We start from the raw sequence: 11,180 nt of genomic DNA, 5'->3' as shown, positions 1-11,180 counted from the left end.
CAGGAGATGGCAATTAACTTGTCATTTTAGGGATAGGGAACTAAAAACTGAACATTAGTTATTGTCCTTGGCCAGAAGCAAGAAGAAACGCCCTTTGTTTCTCAGGACAGGAATTCCGGAGGATATTTCAGTTTCTTTTCCTAAATAAGCACCCATCCTTGGCAGTAGAACATGACCATGTGACTGGGACTTCAATCCAGACACTGACCCCTTCTAGTGAAGGACTTTAGGACTGGGACTCAGTTGTCATAGTGGGAAGGATAATGTTCATTTCCCAGTTTCACCCATCTCCTAAAAGATGTCAGAGTTCCCTCTTCAGAGTGGAGAATGTTAAATAGGACTTGATCAGAGGTCTGTTGAAGTCTACTAAGGGAAAGCTATTTTCTCCAGGCTTCTGAGAATGGAATCTACCTCTGACATAAACTACCAAACATGAGTTCATTCAGCTAGACCCCCTGGGAAGGCTGGTTCACCTGAAGTGATGCTAAAGAGGCTGCAGGAAATGATTATTTCCTTAGTAAGACCTTGTGCTTTTCCTTGCCACCTTCATGCAGTTTGTGTAGCTCATGGCGCTATGACCATGCAGCAGTGTTAAGCCTGACTCCTTTTTCTAACTTGGAAAAGAGCAACCTTTTTCTTCTTCCCTTCTCTCTTCCATTTCTTCTCTCTCTCTATCTGTCTCTCTCTCTCTCTGTGTCTCTCTGTCTCTCTCTCTCTGTCTCTCTGTCTCTCTCTCTCTCTCTCTCTCTCTCATTCTCAGGTAGGACCATTCAGCGAGTGATATTAAAGTGTTCTCAGATGTGAAAAGAGAAAGGCAAATAGGAAGAGACTCCATTTCAAAGCCTAGCTCACTAAGGACACCTGTTTTGCCTACAGGCAGTGTCCCTGAAGCCCATAAACAAATCCTCCTCTCCTCTGTGCCCACAGGTCTGTGTGGGCATGTAAAACCAGACCCTTTCTGGTTGGGGAACTGAAACTCAATCCGGTTGACATACATTCCTGTTGCTGCACTGTGACTTCTGGAGGGACTGTTGGGTAGGTACACCTGGGCTCACTAAAGTTTATGCATCATCCAAGAGGTAGACCAAAGGAAAGATTCTGGTTCAAGAGATAGATACTCTTTCCTACTCTAGTGAGTGAAATCAGAGTTTTGGGTAGTTAATCAGAGACAGGGACATCATGTTGCCTCTGACTCCTGTCTTAACTGTGTCCTATGAAGCCAAGGTTTCATTTCTGCTCCTCTCAACCTTGGAGTTCACAGTGGGCATCCTGGTCAATGCATTCATTGTCGCGGTGAACTTTTGGGACATGGTAAACGGGCAGCCATTGAACAACTGTGACCTTGTGATGGTGTGCCTCAGCATCTCACGGCTTTTCCTGCAGGGTCTCCTGCTCCTGGATGCCGTTCAGCTCAGCTGCTTCCAGCAGATGAAAGATCCACTGAGCCACAACTACCAAGCCATCCTCACCTTCTGGATGATCGCAAACCAAGTGAGCCTCTGGTTTGCCGCCTGCCTCAGCCTCCTCTACTGCTCCAAGATTGCCCGCTTTCATCACACCTCCATGCTCCACCTAGCAAGCTGGGTGTCCAGCAGATTTCGCCGGGTGCTTCTAGCTGCTCTTCTTTTCTCCTGCATCTGCACGGCCCTCTGTTTGTGGGACTTCTTCAGCGGATCTCACTTTACGGTTACGTCCGTGTTACCCACGAACAACACAGAATTTAATTTGAAAATTGCAAAACTCAATTTCTTTCACTCATTTATCTTCTGTAATGTGGGATCTATTCCCCCTTCTCTAGTTTTCCTGGTTTCCTCCGCAGTGCTGTTTACCTCCCTGGGAAGTCACGTGAAGGCCATGAAGTCCCGAACCAGAGATTCTCGTGACCCTGGCCTTGAGGCCCACATCAGAGCCATCATATTTCTGGTCTCCTTCCTGTGTTTCTATGCGCTATCATTCTGTGCTGCCTTGGTCTCGGTGCCCTTGCTGGTGCTAAGGCACAGTAAGGGAGGAGTGATGGTTTGTATCGGGATGATGGCGGCTTGCCCCTCCGGACATGCCGCTGTCCTCATATCAGGCAATGCTAAACTGAGGAGGGCCATAGAGACCATGCTGTTCTGGTTTCAAAGCAGCCAAGTGAGAAGAGTCCACAAGATGCCTCCCAGGATACTCCGATAAGTCATGAAATGGGCTCATCACAAATACACCTCTAATACTTCATGCAATTTTATAGTTTCTTCCAAAACACAGAACTGGAATTTTTTCTACTTGACCTAAATAAACACTTTAATATTGGAATAAATTAATTGAAACTCTGATCTAAGCAAATATAATAGTGTTAGCTTCTTAGACATGTTTAGTAAAATGAACAACAGCAACAACAAAAAGGCGAGGGAGTCACTGTGAGTCCTTTCCTCGCTGAAGCCCGTTATCGATTACTGTGCGCCCTAGGAAGCCTCTTCTGAAAGAATAGAAAACCTTAACGCACTAACGCACTTGCTAAGACTCTTGTTCAAAACAGGCACCAGAATCATACATGAAAATAATTACTACTATGGCAATCACTCAGTGCTCTTTGAATCCCGACGTTTCCGTGGAAACATGAGGTAAGAAAAAGAAAAATTTGGAGAAACAGGTATGCCGTAACTTCAACTTCAAATGGGTACTGCATAAAACAGCGAATGAAAGCCGTGACTAGCGTTCACTTTGCAGATATGTTGAATCCAAAGTGTACTTCTGCCTACTGGACAGAGGGAAAAGAGGTGAGGTCGCACTGGCTCTGCCGGTGTCCGGATTTGGGAACCGCTACTGCACCTGCTGACTCTACCCAGTCACCGTTTTCTAGGGGAAGCAGCCTTGCAGAAAAGCACAGCTATAAGGCAGCTGTGTGCAGACCAAGACTTCCAGAGAGGAAATTCTAGGCCAGGTATTTAAATCCTTCAAAGGTGTCAGTCCACAGGTCTCCCAGGAAGGAAGGCTTTTCCTTCTGTGTGGATACTGTTAAAAAGAAATTTCTCTTCTCAGGCCTCTGTTTCTGATGGATGTAATTCTTACGTTTTTCCAAGCAAGCAAGCCTTTCTTCAGCTCCAATGATGACAAACTTTGTGTCTTTCCTTGGTGGAGTGGACATCTTTACATCTTTTAAAGTTTCCTTCAGAAACGCTGATCCTAACTCATGATTCCAAGTATTTAAAAAAAAAATATTGCCACACTTCAGGCCAACAAACTGAAATGTTTGGAGATGGATCCAGATGTCATCTTTCCAGAGCTCCCTCAGTGATTAGAATGTGACTAGTATCAAGAAACACTATTCTGGATATCCTACTATCTGAGCTGGATAATGTGACTCCCCCAAATTACATCATTGCCTTTGACCCCGTTTCCCCCTACGGTACTCGTGGATATTGTCGGAAAGGGAACAAGCAAAGGCTGTTCTTCCTTATTGTTCCTTCTCTTTATCTGAGTATCCGCTAAGTGAGTCTCCTTTACTTCGTATTATTCTCTGTGAATTTTTAAAGACCTCCCTTTGGAGTGGTTTAAGGCCACAAAAAAAACACATAGCTGAAATTATACAGTGTAGGCTTTTGGGGCTGGCGATTTTTATTTAGTATCCCACATCTAAGGTCTCCCTGTCTTACTAAAGGTTGACAGCTTATTTCTTTCTGTGCTAATTCATATCCTGTGGTCTGGACGCCGCACTTGTCCCATCCGCTCACTAGAGAGCAGCTCAGCTGTTTCTGGGGAACACTGCTCAGAACATCTGTGGGCAGATTTAAATAAATTTCAGTGACGTCAAACTCCGGATCACCTGATAAGAATATGCTTAATTTTATGAGGGACTACGAAGTGTGTCCTTCAAAGTGGCTCAGTGTTTGGCTTCGCCAGCATTGTGAGTGACGAGCTTCTGCAGGCCTTTGGTTCTGTTCCTGCTCTGGATTCGAGCATTAGGCAGCTATGCTCCAGATCTTATTGTTTTCTTTGTTGCTTCCCTGAAAATACAAGGTGTTGGTCTCGTGTGGTTGTTTTCACACAAAGTATTTTTTATCATATTCCTGAAGCTCATCCATAATATTATGTGAATCCAATTTATCTTTCATTTAAATTGTTTTTATAGTCAATACATTTTGATCATACTCTTTCCCTTCCCTTGCTCCTTCCAGATCCTCCCCACCTCCTTGCCCACCCATCTTCACACTTTCTCTTTCACACTTTCTCAAGAAGAACCATAAATAAAAGGCCAAAAAAAAAGGTTAAAACAAGCAAAACCAATAAGACAAAAAGTACCAAACACCAACTTACTGTTCCACTATAATTGATGTTGCACTGGTTATAGTTAGCAGAGTTCATGGAGAAAGTTTCTACAAGTGTAGAAAAAAACGTTGCTTGAATGCATCTTTTTGGGGGCACAGCTTTTATATCTCTTACGTAAATACCTAGAGTGAAGTTGCTGTGTCAAAAAGTTGGTGCTTAGCAGGGCGGTGGTGGCGCACGCTTTTAATCCCAGCACTCGGGAGGCAGAGGCAGGCGGATCTCTGTGAGTTTGAGGCCAGTCTGGTCTACAAGAGCTAGTTCCAGAACAGGAACCAAAAAGCTACGGAGAAACCCTGTCTTGAAAAATAAAAATAAATAAATAAATAAATAAAAGTTGGTGCTTATTTAACTTGGGAAGAAATTGCTCAAGTCTTCAGAAGTGAGCCTGACATGCTACCATGCCCACCACGATATGGGGAAGTCATTCCATACTCTTGCCAACAGCAATGTTCTACACCCTCTCAGTTTGGGTCATTGAGGCGAGAGTGAAATGGCTTTAATTAGCCTTTCTCTGACAACTGCCAGCATGGAGCACATTTCCATGTATTTCTTGGCCAGCTTTTTATGCATTTTCTACTATAAACTACTTGCACATTTTATACAAAGCTCTCTTTTGTTACTGATTTTAGAACTTTATAAATTTAGAAATTTTGAGCATTTTATATGTGTGTGTATATAGCTATACAACTCATACATATAAATGCGATACACATAAAATTTATAATGCTTAAGAGTTCCTTTTTATATTTAAATTTTTTATATGTCTACATAAATTATACACTTGCTTCATATTTGTATATATGTATAAATGTTTTTGCATTCACATATATATATTCCAGAAAACATTCATGTGCCTGATACATAGTGACTATTATAACACAAACTTTGATTTATCTTTTCATTCTCTAGATCATATACTTATAAGCAGAAATTCTAGGTTTTGATACAGTCCAATTTTTATATTTAATATTTGTGCTTTTTGTATTTCCTCTAAGACATATGTACTTACCTCTAAAAGACTTTCTTGGTCTTCTCTAAAGTTTTAGTAGTTTTTATTATTAATTTTAAGACTGAAATTCCTGTTTAATTAATTTTAAAATTTTCATCATGCTGTAATTTATTGAAGGAGCTGCTGAAGTTTCTTTGCATTCCATTCATGTGGCTCAGTATCACTTATCAAAGATTTCATTAAACCAACTCTAATGGTTACATGTATGTGTGTGCATATACATACATATATGTGCATGTATATTATATATGTGTGTATATATGCATATATTTATACACACAGCTCTTACTGGGTTTGTGGATGCTATTTACTATATCTAGATGTCAACTTGGAAAGAATTCACATCATAAAAATTGTTTGGTCTGACCAGGTGAATGAATGAATCCCTTTCTTTATTTAAATCTTTAATTTCTTTCAATGTTTTATAGTTCTTAGTAAAATTGCTTATAAAAGTATAACTAAATATTTCATAGTTAATTTATATAGAATCATAAAAATTTCTTTTTGTTTATTTTCTACATCATATAAAACCACTATATTTTACATTTATCATGTATTTTATAGATTTCCTAAATTAAGGAAGTGCCATTTTCTATGTCTTTAATCTCATTGTTAAATATTTTGACATCATTCCTGCATTAGGATTTTAATGTGTCATTTATTTTTTTTCTTTGTGTCTTCTTTGTTTTTATTTATTCCATCAAGAGCAGGCATTTACAGTTGGTAACGTCTTATCTCCCATTCTGTGAGTCTCCTCTTCACTTGAACATTTGTTTGATTAATTGTACAGAAGCATTTCAGTTTTATGGGGTCCCAGTTATCTATTGCTCACCTTAATTTCCAAGGCAAATTGAGTACTGTTGAGAAAATCCTTTTATACACTTAAATCTTGTGGGTCACTGTCTATGGGAATGACCTAAATGTCCTTCAGCAAAAGAATAGACAATGAAAATGTGGTACATATGCACAAGGGCATACTATTCAACGCTGAGGAAAAATGAACTCATTAAATCTTCAAGCAAATGGATGGGTCTGAAAGAGATTACGTGAGGTGAGGCAATCCAGACACAGAAAGACAAACACCACATGTTTTCTTTCATCTGTGGTCCTTAGTTCTAAACCCTCAGATATAAGTACTGCTGTACCACCATCACCCATCAAAGAAACCTCTCTTTTCGACAAATGGAAACTATCACAGAAAACCACAGCTAGACACAAGGAAGAGATCAATGACTCCTAAGGAGCTCAGACCCAAATGATGCATCTACATCATCAGAAGGGGTGAAAAGATTGGAAGCCAGAATACTAGGAAGTCTACAGTGAAACAGTCTCTCCTAGAAATGGCTGAACAGACAAGACTGAGCAAAGGCAATATCAATGGACATATTAATGTGGGAAGAAGACATTTTCAAGGAGTCCTACCACTAGGCAAAGAACTGGCAACACTAATGACTGCTGGGAGGAGAACTAACCTCTCTCGGGGGTGAGCACTCTCAACGTTTATTCAATACAGAGTGGTTATCCCTTAAACCACATACACACAGAGAAGAACTGTTGTATTCACATATTTTTACACACATATACATGCATACACGTTTACGTTTGTCACTATAATAACCAAAAAACAGAGGTAATTAATTTGAGATTGGGTGGGGTGTGGAAGGAATTGGAAGGAAGGTTCCTGGAATGGGCTAGAGGAAGGAAAGGGATGGAGAAAAGTAGTGAACTTCTATTTCAATGAAAAATACTAAAATATAAAATGTAATAAATAATTTTTCAAATTGTGCACAGTCATCTTGCAGAAGGATAGTAATAGTGGCCCCATTCCTCATCTGTGCCCTTTTTGTTATATATTTCTCGATTACACGCCTCACCAACTATACAAAATAATGCTATTATTTTGCCTCATTCATCTTGACAATTAACTCTTATGGTCTGAGGCTCTAAATCAGCCCAAGTAGACACAAGAGGTTGTTGCAAGGAAATATTTAATATAGGGCAACATGAAAGAAGGGGGAAGGGGAGAAAGCTGATTTATCAGGGCCACAGACCAGACTCAGGAACTAAACTGCGACCACAAATGCCAGATGAAGCAAGTATTGAATCATAAAATCATAAACATTTGATGCCAAGTTACAGTTACAATTTTTCACCAATCAGGATCCAAAGATTAGGGGCTTCCTTGAATGTTCTATCATTGTCAACCAATAAACAAAGCTCGCCTTTCGGTGCAGCCAACTGGAGTCATTTGTTCTTTCTGTTGTTAGGAACAGCCATGATGTTTCTAGAGAACAAAAGATTCATAACAACTATTTCTATGGTTTAGGGAGGAGGTGGGTCAGCTATCAGAAGGTTCCCAAATCCCCTAGGGCTTGAAAACCTGAACTTTGCTTCACCCTGCAGGCAAAATGGAGTCTGAAGTCAAAATGGCAGCACTTAGGACAAGGCGCTTTTTGCCTGTTCCCAACAATTACGCACACATGTTACGTACAAGATGTTGTATTGAAATAGGTGTATATTGTAGAATGGCTAAATTAAGCTAACCATTATTAAATACCCTAGGTGTTCATTTTTTTGTGATGTGAATATTTTAATTCTACTTCATAATTTTCAAGAATACAATACATTGTTTTTAATCATATTCCCTATATTTTAAATTTGGGCTCCTGGCTTTTTTTTCTCCCTTCATTTCACTAAATTTTTGTTCCCTTGATTGATATTCCTCATCCCTTCCCCTCCTCTTGTCCTTGGTAACAGTCAATCAATCTCTACTACTAAGAGTTCACTTTTTAAAAGCCCACATATGATTTTTACCTAAAATAATCAGTTATTTTTCAGAGAATGAAAGGTAACAAACAAATTAAAGTTATTTACAAGTGTCCACATACTAAGTATACATGATGTGCTCAGTTCTTCCTGCTACTTACATGTGTCCACATACTAAGAGCATCTGATGTGCTCAGTTCTTCCTGCTATTTACACGTGTCCACATACTAAGCGTGTCTGATGTGCTCAGTTCTCCCTGCAATTCAAGAGGGTTTTTTTGTGTCATTTTTTCCTTCTGCCTGAAAGGAACCACAATTTTTATTTAACATTTTAGTCCAAGTATGCTGACTATAAAAGTTCTCATTTTTGTATGCATACAAAAGAATATTTATTGTATCCTCAATGTAGAAGGATATTTTACTTGCAAAATTACAAAGTCAAATGTTTATATTTATAGTTGCAGGGTAACATTGTGTAACATTTGGTTGGGCGCCATTCTGTAACATGAGGTCCTGCTTGTTGGGGTTTCTGTCCTGCCTGGTCTTCTAACCGTTTAGTCCCAGAGAAAATCACACAGAGATCTCCATAAGTTATAAAACTGGTTGGCCCATTAGCTCAGGCTTCTTATTAGTTTTTATCATTTATATTAACTTATTATTCTTATCTATGTTAGCCACATGGCTCAGTACCTTTTTCAGTGAGGCAGGTCACATCCTTCTTCTTCGGTTGTCTGGGCAGGATTGGTGGAGGGAGCTTCCTGCTTCCCAGAATACTCCTGTTCTCTTTGCTCCACCTCTACTTCCTGTCTGGCTTTCCTGCCTATACTTCCTGCCTGGCCAATCAGCATTTATTTAAAACATGATTGACAAAATACAGACAATTATCTTTCACCAACGTTGTTATATTTATAGAATTACAAGTTAGCATGCTTTGTTGCCCTTTCTTCACCTCTGTGATGTCATCTTTTCATTGTATTCTAGCCTAGAGTACTTTTGATAACAAGATATTAATAATTTTCTGTATTCCTACTTATGACAGTTTTTATAGCTGTCTTCAAAATATTTAGTTTTCAGAAATCTGGCCATGATGTGTGTGGATGTGAGTTTCTTTGTACAAATGCTAATGAGAGTTTAATAACCTTCTTGGTTTTATAACCTAAGTCATTAAAAAAATGAGGATCAAACCCAGGTCCTCAGTTGGGCTGTGGAAACATCTTATTTCTGAAATATATATCTAACCCCTTAACTTAGCATTTTTCATTTGAAAAGGAAATTAATATATACCATTATTGCTTCATATAAACTCCCTGGATCTGTATGCAAGAGAAACACATTTCTGATTACCTATAACATAAGAAAATCAACTCAAACATTACATAGTGGTTCAACAAATACTACAGGGTGGTTCAAAAGAATGGATTCTTCTTCAAGCCTTAAGGGAAAGTGACAGAATAAAACACCAGGATCCCCTCTCAGAAAGGGTTTATATCTCAGAACTCTGTACCACACCAGGTACTTTATCCAAGAGTGTGGCCACTCTCCCACCAGGGAAAGGGCTATACCAGACACAGCTCCCAAATATCCTTCTGCAGAAGTCACTGCCTACGTGTGTAAGGTTCCAAGAAGCAAGGCTTCTTCCCTCTCACACTTTCTAAACTCATTACTTCATCCCACAAGTTACACCCAGAAGTCTTATGACATCGCTGGGACAAAAGGTAAAAGAAGAAGCTAATGTAAGTCATTTGTGCATTTTCCTTATTTTATGTCTTCCTGACTATTTCAGGAGAGTCAATAGGACTGTGATATTTAACACAGATCTGAAAAGGAAGTCTAAATTTGATATATATGTTAGCCAATTCAGTTCAAATGTCTTAATGTTTGGGTTGAACCAACCTAAAAGATTTCTTTTTCTGATGATTTTCTCATTCTATGAGTCTAGGCCATCCTTTCAAGAACAAGCTCTTATACCCCTGGTCTCATATTGCTCATCAATTCAGTAAAGGATCGGAACTGGGTTTTCCAAGGACCCCATTTGTAATGATGGCTCCACAGCACTCACCTCCTGTTTCACCCTTTGACCCATCAATCACAGTGGCTCTTGGCCATCAAACTTGCTTTTCCTAAGCCTCCTTTTTGTTATTGTTGTTTTTGTTTGTTGGTTTGTTTTGTTTTGTTTTGTTTTGTTTCAAGACAGGGCTTCTCTGTGTAGCTTTGGAGCCTGTCCTGGAACTCCCTCCGTAGACCAAGCTAGCCTCAAATTTATGGAGATCTGCCTGCCTCCACCCAGCTCTTTAAAGGATTCTTAAGAGAAAACTTCTCAGAAAACCACCTTAAATATATCATCAGGCATTTGTAAGAGAAACCTAAAGGAAGGGGTGATGTAGACCAGCAGCAGAATTGCACCTGAGTGGGCTGAGGAGCTTCTTTTGGGCTCTCAGTAGGCACAGATAATAATCAAACTTGCATTACTTGAAAAATATATTCATGTCTATAGACAACAATAAAAATAATGATAAGGTGCCTTTAATCAGGGATCCAAATATTGTCATAAGCAAAAGGTGTGACCATGGTTTGAATCAGAATTTAAGTAAATGATATGAACAGAGGCTTAGAGAAATGAGCTGAGCCAAGTTTTAACTGAGACCTCCATGTTCCTGGTTATCACAGAACCTAAAATAAGGAGGTGACATGATCATAACAATGATTTTATAAAGACCCAGATGACAATGTTTTGTAGGATTATTTTGAAAGAGGAAAGGCAAAGTGTTTGGGTAATTTGCACCCGGATCATAATCAAAAGAGACTCATTTCAGGATGTGGTGGTGGAAATGGAGAAGCTGGAATAGGTCAAAGGACGCTTTGGAAACATATCATCCCCTAGCGTCTGGATTAGTGGTCAGTAGAGACGGAAGAATCGAGGCTGATTCAGAGTAGAGTGATGCTCTGATGCCATCACTGGAAAGAAACAAAGAAGTTGAGGGAAGGAGCTGGTTCCAGCTTTAAGGAAATGGTAGGTCAACAGGACTTAGTGCAATGGGGCTGACAACACATCACTGGCAGAGTTTTGGAAATGAGAACTAGAATTCACATTAGACGTC

General features: G+C 39.5%; 1 protein-coding gene across 1 annotated transcript; it reads left to right on the top strand.

Moving 5' to 3' along the window:
- The first annotated feature begins 1,179 nt into the window (after nucleotides 1–1,179).
- Tas2r38 (taste 2 receptor member 38) lies at nucleotides 1,180–2,175 on the top strand. Its single transcript, XM_041635120.1, has one exon. The coding sequence runs from the start codon at nucleotides 1,180–1,182 to the stop codon at nucleotides 2,173–2,175; it is 996 nt and encodes a 331-aa protein (XP_041491054.1).
- The last annotated feature ends 9,005 nt before the right edge of the window (nucleotides 2,176–11,180 follow it).

Source organism: Microtus oregoni, unplaced genomic scaffold, assembly GCF_018167655.1.
Source record: "Microtus oregoni isolate MIOR12 unplaced genomic scaffold, Mior012 000046F_ref0000063, whole genome shotgun sequence".
In the NCBI taxonomy this organism is placed as follows: domain Eukaryota; kingdom Metazoa; phylum Chordata; class Mammalia; order Rodentia; family Cricetidae; genus Microtus; species Microtus oregoni.
Note: the sequence above shows the minus strand (reverse complement) of the source record. Positions and strands in the feature narration are given on the sequence as shown.